General features: G+C 36.4%; 1 protein-coding gene across 6 annotated transcripts in view; it reads right to left on the reverse strand.

The window, feature by feature from the left end:
• Window positions 1–18,767, reverse strand: part of ZNF236 (zinc finger protein 236) — a 77,669-nt gene that overhangs the window by 44,740 nt on the left and 14,162 nt on the right. For all 6 annotated transcript variants that reach the window (XM_048289372.1, XM_048289371.1, XM_048289370.1 and 3 more), the window contains exons 4-10: window positions 15,590–15,768; window positions 14,343–14,467; window positions 11,064–11,236; window positions 8,267–8,413; window positions 6,369–6,440; window positions 1,407–1,610; window positions 59–287 (exon numbers count right to left, since the gene is read on the reverse strand). In XM_048289372.1, the coding sequence (XP_048145329.1) occupies window positions 59–287; window positions 1,407–1,610; window positions 6,369–6,440; window positions 8,267–8,413; window positions 11,064–11,236; window positions 14,343–14,467; window positions 15,590–15,768 (1,129 nt within the window). The remainder of the gene's footprint in view (window positions 1–58; window positions 288–1,406; window positions 1,611–6,368; window positions 6,441–8,266; window positions 8,414–11,063; window positions 11,237–14,342; window positions 14,468–15,589; window positions 15,769–18,767) is intronic.

An 18,767-nucleotide genomic window follows, 5' to 3' on the forward strand; every position in this document is an offset into this window, starting at 1 on the left:
CACCCGCAATTACTACACTCCTTACAGCACAAAAAGTAGAAAGCAGTGGCAATATTACCAGGCAAAAATGGTGATTTTTTCTTAATGAACTTTTTTTCTTTTTTATCTTGTTTATCTGTACTGTCTTCGTCCTTTTCTTGTTTGGTACTATTAGAATCAGCTTGATGATTTGAGAGGCTTGGGACATCTGGGTTCTGATCCTGGGTCCCTGCAGCCTTAGCCTGGCTGCAGTCAGTAGAATGTGCAGAGACAGGAATTGACGACAACCCACTGTTCTCTAATGCTTGCTGAAAAAAGAACAAAAAAACTTCTGGATAAAGAAAGAAACATTCTACTGTTATCCCCAACTTTTCTCAAACAAGTACTCAGAAGATACAATGCAAATATAATTAAAGGAATTAAATGTCTTGTTTTCACAGATCTGCAAATGCCTTATTACACAGCATTGATTTCTGATAGTCTGTAAAATTTTACGTTGGATTTTCTGTGCTTACATATTTGCCAACAGCTGCCTTCCAGGAAACAACAACTTTTTTTTTTTTTTTAATTTAAATAGCTATCAGGATAATAGTTATGTATCGTTGTTACTTTTTGCAATTCTTCATCACATTCCATTACATTCCATTAGAGAATCCAGCACAGGTAACAGAGTGAACCTGCACATAGCTGCATCTAACATTTAGGACTTCCAAAACCAAATTTAAATGGTACTTAAAACTCTAGAGATGAAAAGGTATCTTACAGGTTAGCAGGCTACCACTAACACTAAAGAATATTATTCTCTGCCCAGTTCCATCCTGTCTGTGCTTTTATGTGGTGCAAGCTGGAGAACAAGCACAGACAGTAATTCACCACCCAACATCTCCTCTGTTACACCGCATCTCCTTCTGCCATTATCAAGGACAAAATACAGTTAAGAAAAACACTGGCTGACCTTGGAAAAAAACTTCTTGCACAAATAGGAAATATTCAGAAAGCCCTTATTAATTAGAACAGGGTAATGACCACGTATAGCTTCTCATTTTTTAACCAGATAAAAGTATTTTTCCCCTCTTGAATGATATCATGTTTTAAGCACTGCATAACCTACGGATATGCCACAAGCTCCTTCTAGGCAACTGGAAAAAAAAAAGCTAAAGGTATAAATAAAAATATCCATATACAGGGGTGTACACTTAAAGCCATACAATTAATATTTATAGCCTTTCTCTTGCATTATTACACAAAAGATACATTGGTGCAGTCCACACCCGTTCAAAAAATCTTTACAATTCTTTCTTGACTGAAAAATTGTTTAGAAATTCATAAGGAATGCCATAATACTGAGAACGAATTTCATTAAAATTTAAGAAAGAATGAGAAAGGAACCATTGAAATGTAAAGCTGTTCTCACACAGAGCTCTTACCTGCAAAATATCTCTACTGATCCCCACTGCAATGTTGAGCTGTTGACCAGGTTGTTGAGGCTGGTTATTTTCTCCAGGACCTGGTTCTGATAACTCAAGGAGCTGCTGAATGACATCAGTGACAGTCTGCTGACCCTGATGAGCAGCAGCTGGAGACACCTGGTTTTCTGTCTGTTGAAGAAGTGGAGACCGAAAATGTGTGGCCTGAAATACACAGCAGTATGTTTGTCAAGGAAGATCAAAAGTACGTATTATGAACTCACCTGTCCCGCTCCCTTACCTGACATGTCTCGCAACTGTCCACTACAAGGATAGCTACTTGTGTAAGGCATAATGACTATACAGAGCCTCATTCAAAGTTTGCTCACTTCATTATAGAATTGCTTTTTTATATCCCTTTTTTTTCAGTTCTTCCCAAGTTTGAAATTGCAAGCTTACGGCTTGATTTAAATATATTGTTAACTACTGAACTTTCAACCAATTAAGAAAACACAAGGATCAACTACAAAACTCCACAAGTAAAGGCCACATGAAAAGTAATTCCCAAAAGAGATAAACTGACATGGCTATCTTTTTAAAGTTCACATTTACCTCAAGCAGGTCCTTTGGAAAAAACAACCTTACATTAGAGATTTTTTTTTTAGCAAATTATTGTGTGCTGCTGTATGAAAACCTTTCAGAACAAACGACTAACTTTTCCCCTTCAATTTGGAACCTTTGAAACTGCTTAGCTTTAGAGGAATCTCTTCATATTCTAAAAATTTAAATACACATCAGGCTCTGTCAAAATACTAAAAAACCTTGAAGTGTAAAAATCTAATCTCTCAATCTTTAATTTGAAATTTTATCTTAGACTACCTTAGTAACAAATATGAAGGAAAAAAGTGATAAAGAGCCTTGGTATTTATTTTAAAATCAGAAATAAAGTCTCCTGTTTGCCTGCATTTATAAACTTCTCTTCTTACCACACATAGACTGCATAAGTATACTATTACTGAAACAACTGCTCTCAATGATTTGTTTTACTGCAGAAAAGAGAAATATATATTTATACAATGGTTAGCCCCATAGCTGGGTAACCTAGAACACACTGGTTATTTGCTTCTAATATTCACTTCTGTTCTCTAAAAATAACCACTTCCAGGTGCATGTGTAACCACACACAGATATAAAAGGCTGTCTTCTTTCAGATCATTTTTAGCAAAGAATAATCTTAGGCTTCACATGTGTACTATTTCTTTCTAATCTGAAAACTTCCCTGAGATATTCTTTATACTGACACTTTACACTAGACAGTTAAGATGACAGTCACTGTAGTAAAGAACGGGTGGTTGCAGAGAATTATATTAAGAAACATTAGCTTGACTCAGATTATGTCCTGTGAATTTGATGAAGTATTCTTAATGCCTTCTCATGAGATGATATAAAACAAATCCTTATCTTGATTCTCTTGCGTGCATGTGAGAATATCACTTGTTACTTTGCTGATTTAACCATTAGGGTTTTTTTCACCTCACCAGTGAGACACAAAAAGACTCCAACTCTTCAGATTCCAGTTTAGCAAAAGTGCTATAAACATTTCAATGTGGGTAAGACACTATATGCCATTCTCACTGCAATAAACAGGAACTGAAGCAAAGCAGTTTGCTAAAGAGTGTAACAGCTCTTTATATAGATAATTTCTTTTCTGGAAACAGAATGTAGGGAAGCTCTTATGTAGAGCAGGATGCCTACACTAAAAGTGTATCAAATTCTCCCAGGCTTTACCAAGAGAAAAACTAATTGTTAATGAAGGAACTTCTCAACATCATCTTCGATATGAAAATCACAGCATTACATGCACTTAAGGCCAGTGTGTTCTGTGTATTATACAGCAGTTTATATACAGTCTCATGGAGGTTATCTTTTTTGAACAATAATGCACACACACACATGAAGTTTGTTACCATTACTCTTAAGATACGCTGTTATTTATAAAAAGTTTCAGAGGTCTCTTTCTAGGTCTCATTTGAACATCCGATTTTAAAGCTAACATGGAGAATGAAGTGTTTTATTACTACTTCATTATTCCACTGTTGCTCAATTGGAATAGTGGACCTTGTGATGACCCTTGGTTTGTTTGATCTGCTGTGTAACACAGTGTGACTGCTCTGAGTGAATTACTCCTTCAAGTCACAGTAACCATAAAAAATTAGAGCAGTTCGTTAAATCAAGTAGTTTATCATGGTTAACTTTTTCTGTTGCCATCCAACTTCAATACATGGCTCCAAGAGAAATTATCGTCACTAAAATTTCATACTTTATTTCAAAGTGTCAATTTGCCTAGCTTCAGCCCTCGAACTTTCTTTTCCTCTTCTCTATTAAGATGACAGACTTTTCCCTCTTCTTCAAAACAGAAGATGGAATCACCCCTATGTATTTCATCTGATGGGCAAGGCAGCTAATGCACCTTGAATGTCTTCACTAATAAACACATCATAGCATATTTTAAGGATTCTGATGGCTCTGATTCCTCCTGTATCACTGAAAACAGTTCATGAATAGTGAACACTATAAACAGACAACTGAAAAAACCCTAAAAATTGCCAGAATGAAATACAGACTATATACAACCCTGGATCTGGACAGACCTGATCGATAGGCAGAGGCCAGTTGTGTGAAGTTCAACAAGGCCAAGTGCCGGGTCCTGCACTTGGGTCACAAAAACCCAGGCAGCCCTACAGGCTGGAGGCAGAGTGCCTGGAAAGATGCCTGTCAGTTTTAGGCAATTCTAGGAGGAGAAGGCAATGGGATCCATTCCCTCCAACTCACACCTCTCACTAGGAAAAACCTGGCAATCTTCATCACATCATAGAATATTCCGAGTTGGAAGGGATCCACAAGGATCATCAAGTCCAACTCCTGGCCCTGCACAAGAACCATGCACAAGAGTCACACCATGTGCCTGACTGTCTAAATGTTCTTGAACTCTGTCAGTTTTGGTGCTGTGATCACTTCTCTGGGGAGCCTGTTCCACTGCCCAGCCACCCTCTGGGTGAAGACCCTTTTCCTGATATCCGACCCAAACCTGTCCTGACAAAACTTCAGGCCACTTAATCGGATCCTGTCACAGGTCACCACAGAGAAGAGATCAGAGTCTGTCCCTTTCCTTCCCCTCATGAGGAAGTTGTACTAGACTGCAATGAGGTCTAAGTTCTCTAGGCTGAACAGACCAAGTTCCTGTCCTTATTTGTGAGGTGACCATCCTCATCCTGTAATGGGGCAATGTTATTTTTACTCTGCCTATTGCCATTAATAAATTTGAAAAAACTCTTTTTTTGTCCCCCACAGTTCTGGTCTGCTCCAGCTCCAGCAGAGCTTTGGTCACATGAATTTTCTCCTACAGCAACAAGCAGTATCTCTGTATTCCTCCTGTATCACCTGCCCTTGCTTCAACAGGGCATACACCTCCCTTTTCTGCCTTATTTTCAAGAAGAGATCTCTGCTCAGCCAAGCTGGCCTTCTGCCTCACCTGCTTGACTTGTTACATTTGGGAATCACCTGTTCCTTTGCCCTCAGAAGGTTACGTTTAAAAAGTGACCATACTGGTATTCCCCAGCACCTGCAAAAACATTCTCCCAGGGGTCCTTATTTACAAGCTCCCTGAGCAGCCTGAAGTCTGCCCTCCTCAAGTCCTGAGGTTTTGCTGGCACTTTTCCTCCTGTCAACAGAGATTTTAAACTCAATCGCTTCACGGTCACCGTGGCCAAGATGGCTGCCAATCTCCATTTTGCTTATGAGATCCTCTCTGCTGAGAAGCAGCAGATGAAGGAGGGCATCTTTCTGAGTCTGCTCCCTTAGGACCTGTTCCATAAAGTTGTCATCCAGATTTTTTAGCAATCTTCTGGCCCAGGTTTTACCAGCTGTGTGATGCTCTCAGTTAATTTCTGGCAAGTTGAAGCCCCCGATAAGGTCAACAGCAGTTGACTCAGAGGTGTCCTTTAGTTCCTCAAAGAATAATTTGTTGACATCATCGTCCTGGCTGGAAGGTCTACAGCAGACTCCCACAATGATATCTGCATGATTTGTTTGCCCCTTGATTCTTATCCAGGTGCTTGACTGTTCCATTGCCAACAGTGAGTTCCAAACCTTCTAACCCTTCTCGTACACCCTTTCTGTGCCACCCCTCCACCTGTTCTGCCCTGCCTACAGTGGATGGGCTGTTTATGGTGACTTTAAAGCAATACTGCCACATTTCCCAGTTCTTGGTTTTGTGGATTTGAGTGCATGAGAAAATAACCAGTAGCTGAAGCTGGGAGGGGGAGACTTTAAGTCAGATGGTCTGTCCCTAAGATACCATGCTGCAACCTACAGCTGACAAACAAAATGTTGTACAGCTGCAACAAAACATACCAGCATTCTCAGGGGGCTGGCACATACAGGCCTACAGGCCTTCCTGCACACCACAACTGTTTGCTATGGAGTTCCAGAAAGTCAGCCCTGCATCATCCTTCCCCAGCTCCATCGCTCCTCCTGAGCCCCACAGTTCCTCTGCTGCCTAAATTCCAATCAACTCAACCAGTATGAACACAGCTCCATCCCTCTCCAACCAAACCATGGTAATCCCTGCAAAGTAAAGGCAGAGGGGTAGGGCAATCCAGTACTTTTAAGAATCCTTACTCTCTGGTCTTATTATACAGAAGAGTATTTACCTCCATTTTGAAGAGCTGTTAAGCAGACTTACATCCAAAATCATGGATGTGTAAACAAATGAGGCAATATAATCCATTCAAGACCTGTTCCACCCTTAAATAACCAGCTGCATTTGCCAAGGAGCCTCCCTTCACATACTAGCTGATCCAACTTCCACAAAGTATCACAGCATATTCTTTTTCACCAGTTAAATGAAAATTTGTGAAATTATGTAAAGTTTCTCTCACTTATAATCTTGACACAAAAATAAAACAAAAATTTCCCACTTACATTCTTCCATTTGTTATCAACAGGTTGCAAAAGATTAGCAGAGGATGTTGTTAAAGGCTGGGTGACAGAGTCCTATAAAGAAATCAAAATATTTTAAACTTTTGTCAAAAAGAAGAAAAACATGGCTCATATAATGCAGAAAAGCAGCACAGAAAAATGAGACTACGTGAGAGAAACAAAAGTACACAAGATCACCTCAGTTATAAATACTAATGCAGCAAATGACAGCAAAATGACAGCCTTACAGTCACTGTAATTTAAAAGATGTACTCATGTATCACACAAGAGTGCATTCTTTGGTATCACAGCACTTCAGGAAACTTCAGCTTTTAGAATGGATTCTTAATAAGGACATAATCATTGCTTATCCCCAGGTATGTACATGCCAACAAGGGATGACAGAGACTGACTGCAAACTTCAGAATAGAATTATTATACTGGAGATTTGTTGTTAAAGCAGCTCTGCAAGTTTTGAGCAGAATGAAGGAAAGTTCGAATCTAAGAATGCTAGTGCTAATCTAATAATGCACTAAGTTTCTAAAGCAATAAAAAATAGGAATAATTAAATATAGGCAGGTTCAGATATAAAATTACAAATAAAAAGCATAATCCTCTCTAATATGCAATTGACATGTCATTTTTTAATCTCTGCTCCTCCTTGCTAAACTTCTTGGCATCTATTTTTAGAAAGAATCTTTTTCTCCCTTCTCTCTCTTTGCTTATACTACTGTATTGCTTTTGCTATTCCCCTCTTGCATGCAAGCAGCAAAGGATTCATGCAGCAGAGATAATACCACACTGCTGTAATATCAATATGCTAAGAAAATCCAAAATATTTAGGCAAACCAAAAAAATAAAACCAGAGCTGGCCAGGGAAAATAAACAACGGGTAGTATGAAGGAATTCTTTTCCATTCTGCTTTTAAGATTAGGCTTGAGAATGTAGAAATGTAAAAAAAGACAGAGAATATATGTACTTGCAAACAAATAAGACATATTAGTCTTTCTTTTTAGGAAGTAACATGAAGAAACAAATAGCATCTGCCCTATAAAACAACTTCAGAAAATCTAAAAAAAAGTTTTTCCAAACAACGTTACTAGACAGTTTTTTTCAACAAGACACAGCTGCAAAATGAAGTTCAGACTTCAAATTTTAACCATTCTCTTTCAAAGTCTGGTATTACTCATCACCCATTGAACATTAAAGCATGAGTTGGAGATTAGGCAAAACAAAGTGGAATAAAGGTAGAAAAGGTAGTTCTAATCAAAAAAATGAAGAGTACTGTAATAAACCAAATATGCACTGGCTCAAAAAATACAGTAGTCTTTTGAAACCAGAGGCATTTCCTGAATTTTAGCTCTTTTTTGTATCTTGGCAAAGAAAGAAAAACATTCACTGCTTCCAACAAAGCTATATTTTTTCCTTTATAATCTCCCAAATAAGAAGCTAACATTTAAAACAAGTTATCAGATACACACAGAAGAATCCACTATGTGTTTATATGGACTAGAATTATAGAAACAATTTCTGAAGATGAGTTGAAACTAATACATTGTTTCAATAGCTCTAAAACTTCCCCATCATTTTTGTTTTATCAGAGGAAGCTAACATAATCTGTAAGAACAAGAATTATACTTTACTTAGTTGTAGAAATAAACTGCTATATTTTCAACCAAATCCTTGAATTGTAAATACTTTTTTACATATAGTCAGCCAATTTATATTTTCCTAATATTTAATCCTGCAAATTAATACCAAAAATCACACAAAACTTGAAAAAGACAAAAGACAGCCACAGGGTCAAGAAGTGCTGGCCTATCTGAAGAATTACTGGAATTAAGATATAGACCTAATAAAACTCTCAAAGGCATTTTCACAATATACCAAGAAAAGCTTACCGCTGTAACATGAGATACATCTGTTGAAGCACTTGCAGAATTCTGTGGACCACCCATGTGCATCTTGCTGATATGTGTATTTAAACTACCCAAGCTTTTGAAGACACAGCTACATTCTGTACAGTTGTATGTAGGGCCATTCTTCACCTTAAAAAAAAAAAAAATTGCCAATAATTTCCCCTACATCTACCAAATATTATGTTTTTCATTATTTTTCTGTATAACAATTACACTACGGAATTATGAGAGCTAAAATGGTTTGTTTTTTCAAGTTACCAATATGCAGTTTTTGAACCAGGCTGGTACCTCCTCGATATAAATGAACTATAATCTTTGTACATGACTATAATTGCTTATTACCATTTCTCAGCACTGTGAAGCACCAGACAGCAAAAAAAATGTCCTCTGGCAAACGAGGCCTCAGACTTTTCTCTCTTTACAATCTCCTACCATTCCACACTTAAAAGCAAGAGTGAAATGCAACTTTATCAAGTAAGATGTGGCTGAAGATGAAACATCATAAATTATACAAATGGAAATTTAGAAGTGTGAGATAAAAAAATGCAGACAAAACCAACACTGTGAAGGGCAGGGAAGTTTAATGTTTAGTTTGAACTGAATTTGAACACACAGAATGAGAAAGTGATCAGCAGCCACTTGTTTGAGACTTTCACACCAATGGGTTAAGGTAATTAAAGCAGCTAAATTTGCAGATTCCAACCATCCTCACCATTCCTCCTCAGTCCATCATACAGCAATAACATCCAGTGTAGCACTTGCAATGCGCAGGGAGCAACAAGATATTCAAAAGAAAACACACCGTAGTACTTGCAATATAGTATTGGTACTTTGTATTTTGTGACACTAAACTGCGAACAGGACTTTCACACAGAGGTATTAAGTAATAAAATATGCTACACCTAAACAGTGCTTTAGGAAGTGAGAATCAACCTGTAATTCATTAACAGCTGCAATGTTATTTTGTAACTGTCTCAGGATAAAACAAAGAATTCACAGAGTTCCATGCAGGCTTGAAGAAAACACAGCAACAGCAAGAAAGGGAAAAAAAAAAAAATCAATAAATTATCCAAAACAGTAACTCAAATGTAGGCTCAGGACTGCAAAACACAGCACAGAATGTGATCAAGAGGTAGCATTTATTTAAAGTACTGTACCCACAGCTTGATTCTTTCTTACAAAATAACAAAGTAACAGAGAAAAAAGTGAAAAATATTTTTTACTGCATCCGTAACTAATATTGAAAAAAGTCAATTTAAATTATTAAATCAACGTTGGTGCATTTTTTTACTTAGCAAAAGCTATCACATATAGAAAGCTGTTAACCTCGAGGACAACTAGTCACACAAAGTCAGAGAATCACAGAATCAATTAGGTTGGAAAACACCTCCGAGGTCCTCAAGTCCATCGTCTGACCAAACACCACCATGTCAATTAGACCACAGCACTGAGTGCCAGGTCCAGTCTTTTCTTAAATACCTCCAGGGACAGTGACTCCACTCCACCTGGGCAGTCCATTCCAATGCCTAATCGCCCTTTCTGTGAAGGAATTCCTCCTGATGTCTAGCCTAAACCTCCCCTGGTGCAGCTTAATACTGTGTCCTCTTGTCCTGTTGCTGGTTGTCTGGGAGAAGATGTTGACCCCCACCTGGCCACAGCCTCCTTTCAGGCAGTTGTAGAGAGCAATAAGATCCTGATAAGATCTCCCCTGAGCCTCCTTTTCTCCAGGCTAAACATCCCTAGCTGCCTCAGCTGCTCCTCACAGAACTTGTGCTCCAGACTCTTCATCAGCTTCACTGCCCTTCTCTGGACCTGCTCCAGCACCTCAATGTCTTTCCTCAACTGAGTGGTCCAAACTGGACACAGTACTCAAAGTTATATGATTTAACAAAATTAAGTGTATTACAAACTACTAAGACATATCCATATACTAAGGCATATCCTAAAAGTAAGGAACTAACATGCTTAAAGGATCCTTAGTGATATCTACCATTGTAACACAAAAACGGAAAACAAGAATACAAATCTCAGAGTTAGCGGAAGAGTGAGAACAAAGATGATATTCTATACACAAGAAAAAAAAGAAGGAAAAAGTGCTACCTCTACCACTTCACAAGTTCCAAACTAGGTCTCTTTCAATGGGTATTTCCAACCACAAATCATTAAACTCTGCAAGGAAATGACTGAACAAAGCTGCATAGCTCATGTTGTTCAGAAGATGGTATTACTTTATTACAGCAGTACCTTTTGAATCTTAAAAACTGTCAAAAAGAGGAAAAAAAACAGACATAAGGAGATCTGAAACAATTTTTTAAATCTTATTCTGGAATTTCCTTCTACCTGTAACCAAAAAAACCTCTGTAAAAGGCTGCAAGATACATATTTCAAAGACAAATGGCAATACGTTCTACAGTGGAATTAGTGTGTTGCTGTTTCGTCTTGAAACTTTTCACCATTTTCTGCTTGGCCGCTATTGGCTTCCTTTCATCTGATTCTAGCCCTCGTTCTCCCAAGACTGACATAAGTACATTTTTGAACACCTAACCCCACTATTTATTAATCTACCCATGTATTTAAAAGACACTGGGAAATGAAGGTTTTGCTACTTCTCCTAAGTATACATTTATCCAGACCAAGCTAAGGAAAGCTCACAGGTAAAAGCAGCAAACCAGAATCTACACTACAGCAGTAAATCTATACTGGTTGGAGCACATAGGAATAGCAAAACTGAGTTAAGATGCATGTTAGCACGCAGGACTCGATGAATAATTGCATTTACCTCCGAGTGAACTCGCTGTATGTGTGACTGCAGGTTGCCTTTCTGGGAAAAGGCGGCGGGACAAAAGGCACAGGCATGGGGCTTCTCCCCCGTGTGCTTGATCATGTGGGTCTGCAGAGCCCCCTTCTGGTTAAAGGCCTTCCCACACTCGCTGCACTTGAAAGGTCTTTCACCTGCAAGGAAACAACAGCAGGAGGATGAAGAGAAGGAAGGGTAAGGAGTTTTAAGTAAATGTCAGCAGTTTCCTGTATCTAAAAGAAAAATTGTATCAGTTAAAATAAAATACACACATTATTATATATGTTATTAGAAGGTTTTGACAATAAAATTGCTTACCTTGACCACCTCAGCACCCACTCTTATGAAAATGTAAGCTTTTGAAAAAGTTTTCTAACTAAGCTGATGATTATCAGTTGAAATGGGTAAAATAAAGGAGATCTACATGAAGCAATTACTAAATTAAAATAGCTTCCCTCATCTTGTGGTTTGGAAGATCTCAGAATCTGCTATGCAAAATCAATGGGGGAAAAAAAACAAAGGGAAAAAGAAAAAAAGAAACCCACATATGTTTTACACCAAATCCTATCAAATGCATATACCTTCACAGAAACAAACTGGCCCAGAGGGTAAATGCACAGTAATAAATAACTAACAGTCAAAAATCTAACCTTTTATCTAATTTAAAATCAGAAAGTCTTACAGCAGCACTGCAAAAGATGGCATATGGTTCCCACTCCCCAATAAATATTAACAGCCATTCATTCTTTGCAACCACCTAATGAAAATATGCAATGAAACAATGTTTTGGACAGTTCTGCTGAGAAAATAATTTTTAAAACTGTTCACATTGAATATTTAAAGAAAAACTAGCCAGTATTGTTACAGAAATGCTCTGTCACGATTTCCCAATTTTGGTGCCCTCAGTGCTGCACATAATTACAGTTTTTGTATATTAACGGATAAGCATGAAAAACTCCAGAGAAATTTTAAGTTACAGAATATATGAGGACTGCATAAACAGATTACAAAGCTACATATTTTAAACAGACCAAGAATAAATTTCTGTTTTTTACAACCATGTGTTCTAATTAACTCCTGGAAACCCCCACTGCGAACTCACTACTACCCTTGTTTTTCTTTTAGTGAAATAGTTCAGCTGTGGTAGCTGTAGGACCTTGAAAATATTTAACACTTTGCACATTTCTATAGCCAAGACCAGCATAAGCACGCAGTATATTATGTCTGCTACACCAGTAAGTACTACCATGTGCACACTAAATCAGTTTTAATAAATACTTTTATATGTTTTCTAATTTTATAGCTGTAATTACATCTACTTTAAACTTATTAATTCTTAATTAAATTCACATTGTCAGAAACAAAAGCAGCTATTTTTCTGAAATATATTACTCACTGCAGGAATATATATCTTCTGCTGTTTAGGGGTTTTGAAGATGCTTTAAGGATTGCAGGTTTTAACTGTGTATTTTTTAACAGAGATTAAAACAAAGAACACTGATTCATATCTAGAAATACTAAATTCCTATTGGGCTTTCACAGGCAAAAAGCTTAGCTTCCAGTAAGAGCTGCTGTTGGACACATAGAAGTATTCCTTCAGGTTAAGTTTGCCTATATAACTAAATCTCAGTGTAAAAATGAAATCTTAATGCTATTGTGGAAATGTGAAATTTTTGTATTTCTCAAGTATAACTTAATAAAATACAGACTTGAGGTGGGGAATAAGGGGTTCCTTACTTAGTTATTAATGTGGGAACTGCAGTCCCTGAGACTTGATTTTTTTCCCAAAAGGATGTAAGTGCTCAAAATGCCTAGCTATGAACAAAAAAAGTATTGCAATTAAGAGGCTAATGTAATGCTGCATGTTGTGCACAGACCTGCTATTTTAACACTTGAAGACCTGGGCATTCTAAATAAGCAGAGTTGTTCTTTTCTACATATTTACAGTACCTCAAGCAGCTGAATGCCAGACAGATTGCCTGCAGATTTAGAGTACTAACATACTTCACAAATTAAATGAGTATTTGCAAGCTACTTGGAACTTAAAATGACCTCCTGTCATGTGCAGATTAGGATTGCATTTTCTGTCTCAGATTTCCCAAAAGACAAATGTCTTTCTAGTATTCAAACGAACTATAAATGCCCTTGAACTTTTTGAAGCTTTAAAAAAGCATCCTCAACAAACTACAATAATGTTTCTTTAATTGTGACTAGAAAAAACTAATGTATTAAATAGAGTCAAGAATCTAAAATACTGAAGTTAATTTTCACCGACCATTTTTTGGATATTACTTTCAAGCAATTGTTTTAAAGCAGGTACAAGGGTGACCTCTTGTGTTACTTTTCTATAACTAGATCTGTAAAACTTCAAAGGGTTCTTAAGAAAGTGTCACACAATGGTATTCTTATTTCTTAGTAAACAAGGCCAGTCTTGCAAATGGCAACTCATCACATCACTGTCTGAACAGTGATATTAGACTGACTGATATTACAAACAGAATTGCACGTTTACATAAATGAATACTTGAATTAGCTAAAAACTAGACAAATGGCAATTTATTCAATATGTATGAAAAATACAAATACAAATTGAACATCACTGGAACATCTTCAACAAACGCTTTGTTTAAAGCCAAACTCCTGCTATAGTAGTATATCTGGCTAAAACATAAGAACTATTCTTTTATGGTCATCTGTACACTCTAAAAACTTTTGTATTATTTTATGCTTGGCATTTTTCAATTATTTCAGTTGCTTAAGGTTTAAACATGCATATATTTATGACAGAAATTTAGCAAAAAAACATCCCCTATTCATTCTGCAAACCAGCTCTGAAGATCACTTTGTAAGTTTAAATAAATCAATTTAAATAAATGCAAGACCACTACTTTGTTAGTATTATTAATTTTCATGTACTTTTTCTCTTTTAGCAATTGTAGATTTTAGAACCTGCTCTCTAGAGTATGTAAGATGTAATTTAAACTAGATGATATTTGGTAACAAATGAAATCGATAGAGTATTTTACATTTTTTTAACTGTTTCTAATCATATAAATCTAGAAATTTTAAAAGCATATAAATTTCCTAAGCGAAAGAATTACATAAGGTTTATTTTAAACCAACAAGTAACTGCATCTAATGAGCCAAATGTATTAATGACATTTTAAGTCCCAACAGGAAGAAAAAATATGTAGTATTTGACAGATTAACTGATTTTTGTAAAACAAAAAGAAATTAAAATAAGTACTTCCACAGCCTTACCTGTGTGTATTCTAACATGTCGTGTTAACTGACTCGGTTTCTGGAACGTCTTTCCACAGTGAGGACAGGAATAGGTAAACCCACTTCTGTCAATGTTTCTGTTGTAAGATCTGGTATCTGATACCCTGTGATTAAAAAAAAAAAAAGAAAAGAAATAATTTTAATATGAAAGGCTATTTTGAAGAAGCTTATTTTACCCCATCGCTTTTAACATAGCGTAAACTTGATGGCAACATAGTATCAGCTGCAACAGTGATAACCCAAACTCCATAATCATACTGAAAGAACAGCACAAACAGCTCTTTTCTCAGTACCTACATGCACCAAGAATTTCAGTTATTTCTGTAGGAAAAATCCAGTACGTCTTAGAGGCTCTCTACAGACATCTTCAGGGTAAATTCTGCCAGAAGTATACAGCGACTTCACAGATATTTTGGTGGGAACTTTCTACTCTACACAACTCTAAGAACTGGGAATAGACAATATTTCTTGGTTTTAAATACGTAATTTTCCCCATCTGTTTTTTTACAGAAACAGTAAAGATTAAAAGAGAGATCACCTGTCAAGACTTAAGGCTTTTTTAATATATAAAGTAAACCAAGAGAAGTTTTTCCTCCTTCTAACTTAAAGTAATTCTCACCTTGCTAAAAGTAATGTTAAAATAGAGAGCTGAAAGAAAGGACGGAACAAATATTCATCAAAAATAAGAAAAGCATTTACCAGGCCTCTTTTTTTCCCCTTCCTTTTGTGCTTTTTCAGATTTACAAGAAACTCATGGGCGGCTGTAATGAGGACCTCTTGGGAAAGATGATTAAACTCAAAGAACAAGTTACATCTTTGCAGGATGAAAGCATGAAAACTTTTGTCATTATAATAAATGCTATGTAAAATTAATATACATTTGCTTCAATGTACTGCTATTAGCATTTAACATCATAAACACACTTCAAAAATCACTTTGCATCAGAGAAACTTAACCCATGTTTACAAATAGCTGGCAGATGAACTATGCTTAGTATGTGTGCCAAAATACAAAAACAGGAAAAAAAAAAAGAGGCCTCCAAAAATAACCACCCACTTAAGCAAAGTTTTAAAAAGCAAGTGTCATTTTAGAACAGCATAGCAAAGAAAAGGAATGATCTGCATAAATCGTGGCACTCTGCTGACTGGAAATACTACTCCTGCTTTTCCCAGCTATCACCATAAAAGTAACATCTGCTCATTTTGTTACAATCCCATGATGTCACCTTATTTTATAGTGAGTTTTCATATGCTCCTTTAGCTGCGAGGAAGTTTCAAATTCTTTTTTGCAAGACTTGCAGCTGTGGATCCTACTGCCTGCCAATTCTTGACGATGTTCTTCCATGTGTATGGACAGCTGACTCTGTAAAGTGAATTCATCTCCACACTCTGAACAGATGAGATTCTGAAAGAGATAATAGCGACTGATTTTTCAAAACAGCGGTACACAAGCACAAGCTTTGCTCAAGTAGATTAACTTATCCTTCTATGGACATTGGCAGCTGGAAGCAAGCAGCAAGAGAAGTATATAAGCAAGAAAAGTTTATGAGCCCTGTAATATAAATTACGTACAATAATCACTGCAAGATTATATTAATATTTATATTTTAAGAAACTCCACTAGAACTGAGTTCTGAAAAACTTCATACGGCAGCAGAAACAAGCAGTTCAGTACCATCATCACCACTTCCTATTTCCTTGGTGGGCTGCTTCAAGACACACAGAAGCTCACCTCAGTGCCATTACATCATGGTCTACAGAAACATCTGTAACAAATAGTACTTTCTAACCAAAAGCATCTTAACTGTAGATGCAGGGATTTCACACCTTTACTGGTTAAAACTGTAATGACTGGCACTTTTAAACAGCAATCCCACCACAGTTAGCACTGACTTTTCTTAAGCTATCTTGACAGAAAACATGACAGAAATAAAGAGGGACACAATGTTTCTAATAGATACCTCTTCAACCTGTTATTTTATAGCAGTATTAAACACACCATTTTCCAGTTATGTTAGTATTCCATGTCATCTAGAATGGAAATTATACTTGTAATGTTTAACGCAAAAGTATTGCCATTTCTCTAAAATTCAGAGTAAGAATCAAATATTGGTTCAGTGAAAATTAAAAGCTCTGCATTTATTTGACTTCCTTTGGCCTTTTGAAATCATTAATTTTATTTGTCAGTGTATCTTTATTTTAGAAAACCTAAGCTGAAAGTTAATCTTAAATGTCTAAAAATATGCATCTCTGTTAAATGTTCTTCACTGGTGTGCCTAAGTAACTTCAGACTGGTTTTTTTAACTATAAGCTCATTTTTCAGTAATTGTGATTATCACTGCAAACTAAAATGTATTTTATCCTGCCCAGTTTTTTCCCTCTCCCTTAATGATCAACAAGAAAAATAAAAAACAACAGAAAACAACAGTGTTCATTTCAAGAAGGATATTGACAACAATGTTTTAATCAAGAGGAACACAGGTATTCAACTTTGGTTTTGGACTGTTTTGACAATAAATTTGTTCCTTAAGTCTGAAAAAGAAAATTTCTGCTGTATCACATGTCCATACAAAAGCTTAAAAAGCTGAAGTCCTTTAATGAAATTAATTACCAACTCAAAAATTACTTGTTTAATCTAACCTAGATGTCATTACTGGACTCAAGTTATAGTGTGAGATGACAAATAACTAATACTTTTTTTTCTAGGACATACATACAAATCTGAATACTTCTTATGGGTATCTTTTGTTGTTACACAATGAATTTAGTTTATGATTAAATGAAACTAAAAGTGGGGGAAAATTTTATGAAGGGAAGCTTACAATTACTATGCCAAGCTCATGAACCTCAAAATGGTGAGATTTTGAATCACTCCTCAGCATTTTTCAGACATGCATATGTATCATGTTAAGTTGCTAATATACGTATCCTATTAAGCAACTTCTACAAACAAAAAAATAGCCCAAGATGAAGTATTTGAGACAATAAAAGACTTCATGATTCTATTCAGTACTGTGGAATTTGCTGCAGGAAAGCAAGCAGAAAAACTACAAAAACCCCAGCAATATATAACTACAAACAGACTCTGCTATAGGCAATATCAGATTTATTTTTTTGCTTCTCAAGCAAACAAAAAAACTGACCACCACACACAACAAGTAACTGAACACTGTAACCTCACTATGGTTAAACTCACATTTTAACACTGAACAAAAGGGGCTGATCATATGTAAAATTCCCAAACTCAGAAAAAAATGTTTAAAGCTCTACTCATTGGATTCTGCCTGTATTAATTCTCTCTATCTTACCAGATGCAACATCTGAAGAACACTTTGGAACTCGTGATCTTCACCTGTTTAATATCTATGATTTCTAGCATCTGTAAAGGATTTTAATCTGCACTTTTCCAAAAGATCATTGCTCACAAATTTGATTAGACAGGACAAATCAAATACAGCGAATAGTTTTTTTAATAAAAACCAAACAAAACCCCAACATCGCACAAATGAAACACAAAAAATCAGAACAAGAGGATCTTATAATGAGGGAATTTTCACTTTATATTCACCAAATACCAGTTTTAACTTTTTCAACATATTAAGGTTCTCCTAAAGCCCAAAAACCCTCATGTTCATGAAAAAAAGAAGACATAGTAGCAGTTCTAATGTAATAAATAATCTTTTTTTTCCAGTTTTTTATTCAGCATTTATGTCTTCCCAGGGCAAAACACAGCAGTGAAAACCACTGTACATTTCCACTGAGGAAATGGACAAAATCAAGAATCCTCTAGAACATGGGGCGTATTTACATAAGATACCGTTCTTTATGATTTCTCAAGAGAAAGCTACCCCGTATTAGTGAGGAATGTCAAACGTGAAGTTTTTCCCTCACACCAGTTTATCACACACAAATCACCAAAGAATGTGAGGAGAAAATACAGTCTCTTGCAAGCTCAATATCAATAGCTCAGAAAATTCCTTCCAGAACTTCTCACAGGTGCAATCAATCACAAAAATCTAAGTTTCACAGACAGACCCACTCTCACAAATCTCACTGGAGCACTCAAGAAGCTAGGCACACTAATTTCTTTGTCTTGCCCATCTGAACTCATCTGAAGATAAAGCTGCCTGATGCAGCACAAAACAAGAGTAAGGTTCCCCAAATTTCAGTTTGTGAAGCCATCTCCTTAACTGCTATGTATGTCCCCTAATGTATGTTCCCCCTACGCCCCTTTGCGCTGATTTCAGGTTTTTAACTCTTCTAACAGCAAAAGGAAGAAGAGCAAACAGGAGGGACAATGTACTCCACTGGTAACTCGTTATCCTGCATGTTGTGGAAAACTCAATGACAGCTAGTGCCATCACCAATACCCTCTGCTTCAAGTTCAAATTCCAGCTCTCCTAC

Source organism: Corvus hawaiiensis, chromosome 30 (assembly GCF_020740725.1).
Source record: "Corvus hawaiiensis isolate bCorHaw1 chromosome 30, bCorHaw1.pri.cur, whole genome shotgun sequence".
NCBI lineage: Eukaryota > Metazoa > Chordata > Aves > Passeriformes > Corvidae > Corvus > Corvus hawaiiensis.